This window comes from Atta colombica, unplaced genomic scaffold (genome assembly GCF_001594045.1).
Source record: "Atta colombica isolate Treedump-2 unplaced genomic scaffold, Acol1.0 scaffold83, whole genome shotgun sequence".
Classification (NCBI taxonomy): domain Eukaryota; kingdom Metazoa; phylum Arthropoda; class Insecta; order Hymenoptera; family Formicidae; genus Atta; species Atta colombica.
The window spans coordinates 1,990,369-1,994,666 of record NW_017259576.1 but is presented as its reverse complement, the minus strand read 5'-3'; the positions used below and the strand labels follow the sequence as shown (position 1 = coordinate 1,994,666).

The window sequence follows — 4,298 nt, the reverse complement described above, 5'->3', positions numbered from 1 at the left end:
ATATATATATATATATATGATTAATATTTCAATTCATTAGAAAACGCCCATTATATACTTATATGTTATCATATATTGATAATCAAATATTACATAGTTATACAATCTGATGTATATTAATTGTATCAGCAGATACAAATATTCTATGTAACTAACAAAGATATATTCTGGTGCTATCGATTTATATGCCTTCTTACATGCATTTTCTATTAATTTAAAGAACAGGAAAAATAATTTAATTACATAAAGTTTTTAAATGCTATTGCCTTTTTTGAAAATTCATAAAATACGTTTATAGGATAATATAAATGTAAACATTTAATCACTGTTAAGTGTAATACAAGTATTCGAAGAATATAAAATATGTATTAATTGATCAACTTTCTGTATATTAATTCTTCCTATATATTTTCGTTGCTATGGCATACTTGATCCATGGTTTGATCAATATTGGTTTATTAAGTCTTCTTATTGCTTCTTACATTCTCATTTGATTGTTACTTTTATGCGTGATAGATACTTTATTCTTATAACTCTTGCAAGAATAGGATAAGCCAAACAGTTTAAATGCAGCATATAGTAAGCTGCAATTAAGTACAATGCAAATTACAGCGGAAAGAAGCATGAAACGTCGTAAGATACATATGTCATATAAGTTTAACGGTTAGTCCGTAATTAACAATTTTTTAATGATGCATTAGCGGATTATACTTATACTGTGTGCAGCAATAAAAATGTTCGGAAAACCAATCTATTTGTAAGTGTTTATTAATAGAGCGTACTTTTGTGAGACTTGAATATGAACATACAATTCTTCTTAAATTTACTAACATTTATATTTTTTTCTAGCGAATATGTGAATATTCCGAAACTCTAGATAACAAGAAGTTTCAAGATTACAGGGATGATTTTTTAGTAAAATGCAAATTATGCAATTATTCTTTAAATTTTGGGTAAATCTTCGCTTATTGTTCTTATTCTAAGAATATTCTCTTATTCAATCAAGTATCTTGTATATTCAAAATATTACTTTTCTATCAAAGATATCGATCAAGTTAGAGAAAATTTAAACTCTGTGGCTTTATAGAATGTCTATACAAGATAAAACGATCGGATCTATTAGCGGAGATATGTACAAGCATTTTCGAAAATCTATGGTACCCTTTGTAACATCAGAAGTACAGACCGCAGATGTCTTGCCACATTGTTTGGAGCACAAGACTCTGTATGGAATTCTACAAAATACACAGAGGCGGTGTTACACTGCATTCTCTAAATCGAAACCGTACAAAAATGCAGAAACGCAGACGGATTATAGAGAAAGTGAGGCACAAACTGAACCTTGGGAGCCACCATGCAAAATTGTTCCAGGTAATAATTATATTGCAGTCTGCAGCATACTGTATCAGATTCATATAGAATACATAATCAATCAAGAAAGCAGAAAAAATAAAAGCTGGAAATGCTAAAATGAGAACTTTACAATATATTAATTTTCATTTAGGTCATAATCCTGAAGTATTGACATTAGCTCATCTAACTTGGGAGCATGGACTACCTGCAGGTGTCCATGAGATACACATTATCAACAGGATGCGGATAAAAAGAGCTTGGGAAGCTATTCTACCGCCGATAGATACACCGGCCAATATAAAAATGCGAAATTCGATAATAACGGCCTTAGAGATAGACGAATGGGCTTTTCGAGAATCGGTGAGTATTTCAAAACATAAAGAAGAATTTCAATCATTTATCTGTTACACATATATATATATATATATATATATATATATATATATATCTTTTTTCTTTAATTATATAATAAATAAGTATGATAAAACTCTCAATCCGATTACCTAATATAATATCTACGTTTCTTCCTTCTTTAATTATAATTTTAGGAGATTCAATTCATAATGGATTTACGTCTGGACTTAATGAGAAATCTTCTACAAAGTCATGAATCAAAATACGAGAAAAAAGTGCAGAGTCGTTTCAGTAGACTTAGAAGCAAACTAAGCAAATATCGAGACAATCAAATTAAGGCTATCAGATATAATCTTAAACGAGATCTGCGAAAATTACACAAGAAACATCGCAATGAACATCAATCTCGTAAACCCGATATAATTGAACGGCATATCGATCTCAAGTCTGACCTGTATGCACCGCAAATGCGTTTCGGTGAACATCCCCAGAGATGGCACGAAATTTTACCGAAGCAACTCTCACGTGAATATCATATTGAGCGTGAGTATAAATTTAATTTTATTTTATTGTAATTAATACGCAATTGCTGCTATTCAATTCATCGCAATTGTTATTTAGAAGAAGAAGAAGATGCAATACTTAGTTGGCTACCCACTATCGAAGAACCAAAAGTAATTAAACATAAACCTAAATCGATAGACATCTGTATACGAGAAACCAGATGGACGGAGGAAAAACTAAAGCAGCTTCATTCCGATTTGAAAGCTATTCGAATGAAAGTCAAATCTGTAGACGAAGGCCCAAGATTAGTAAAGCGTCACGAACAGCTAGTTTTACCTACCACACCACGCAGATCGGGAACGTGGGACAATAAGCAGAAACAACGAGAAGAATCTGCTATCTTTATTCAGAAGCTTGTTAAAGGCAGAGCGATACAGTGTCTGGTAAATTATCCGATCATTCATTGTACTTTTAAAATAGATACAGAAAACAAGATTCTATAGAGTTGTATAATACGAGAAAGATATTTTATATTTATTATGCTACAGATGTACCAAGGACGCAATAGATGTAGAGAACTAATCGAGGAATTACAATCGACTCAAGTGCTCGAACACGAAGATTATGATGAAAAGATACATATGATTAATTTGCGACAATTACAAAAACATCAATCAATGCAGGAAAATCGTTTATGCGAAATTCTTGATTCCTTAGAGGGGAAGACAATCTGTGGGATATTAGATTTTCTTAGCAAGGTAAGTTTTGTAATCTAATTACCGCAAAACAGTTCACTTGATTATCTCCTGCATTATCTGCAGGAGTTAATAAGATTAGAGGATGAACGTAGAGCTCATGCCTTTGCCTTGCTTGCTGAAAGAGAAAGATGTATGAGAGAAGCCGCCGAAGCTGGCAGGCGACAAGCAGAACGTAACCGACGACGAGAATTTGATGAAATGTTCAAGCAAATTATAAAAGTAAATCAAGACTCAGTGGAAGCGTACTTGGAAGATATTGTGAGAGAAGAAATCGATTGGATATCCGATAAGGCTGCTAAAGAACATGTTTCAGAAATTTGCGATAAAGTGGACGCTGTAACGAAACATGCCGCAGAAAAGTAAGATATGATTGAGCATTGATAACTAATAAATGTAAACAAATAATTTTATCAAAAGAATGTGTAAAACACAATAATATTTTCGCAGCGCTACTAAATTAGCAGATGAGGAATTGATAGCGGATATGATTTACAATTTTGTTTTACCGGAAGTGGAAAAGCATAATATGAGAAAAAAGATTCGCGATCAGCAACAAAGTTATATGAGGAATGCATACATATCACTTTACGAGAAAATTTTAGAGTTACCATCCATTGAACCATTGCAAGTTGTGAATCAAGAAGTTCCTGTACAAAATGAAAATGTACAAATCATCTACGTGACTGAACAAATAATAAAAATGATTTATCTGTAGCATATTATCTTTTATATAAAATATTTTATATAAAAATATTCATTATTTTTTTCAGGAACAAGATATCGAGGCAGAAGAAATAGAACTTCCAATTTCTAAAACAGAAGATAAAAAGCGAGCAGATTTAGAAATAGATTCCCAAAGCGATTTAATGGAAGCTCAATAATATTAAAAGCTGCTTTTTTTATTTGAAGGCTTTTGTATTTTTTTTTATAATAAAAGTTAATTATTATAATAATGTTACTAAAAATGTAGAATTTATGTTAAATTTCCAAATATAATCGGATACCTATGCTATACAAATAAATATAAAAAATATATTAACATTATAATTTGATAAATTATGTAACATTATAATTGCATGTCTAAATTCTATATTAAATTTATCATATCTTTCAATACTGATCGATTATGTAATATGTGTCGTCAGTAAATTAATAATAACTAAATTATTTTAGTTTATGTACATTACATTCCGAAAAATATGTCTTTCATTTTAGATGTCTTTGTAAAATAATGAATTATGTAATTGGTGATAAAATGTCAAGCCAAATCATTCTGATCAATGTTTAATATGAATACAGTCTTTTATGTACGTCAATGATTATATATAA

At 30.5% G+C, this 4,298-nt stretch overlaps 1 protein-coding gene across 1 annotated transcript; it reads left to right on the top strand.

The window, feature by feature from the left end:
• The first annotated feature begins 930 nt into the window (after nucleotides 1-930).
• On the top strand, nucleotides 931-3,850 carry LOC108692845 (protein MAATS1-like). Its single transcript, XM_018201350.1, has 9 exons — nucleotides 931-953; nucleotides 1,088-1,371; nucleotides 1,505-1,713; nucleotides 1,902-2,250; nucleotides 2,329-2,654; nucleotides 2,760-2,969; nucleotides 3,033-3,328; nucleotides 3,417-3,633; nucleotides 3,740-3,850. Exons 2-9 carry the CDS (start codon nucleotides 1,089-1,091, stop codon nucleotides 3,848-3,850), a joined length of 2,001 nt encoding a protein of 666 aa, XP_018056839.1. The 5' UTR covers nucleotides 931-953; nucleotide 1,088.
• Nucleotides 3,851-4,298: the final 448 nt, after the last annotated feature.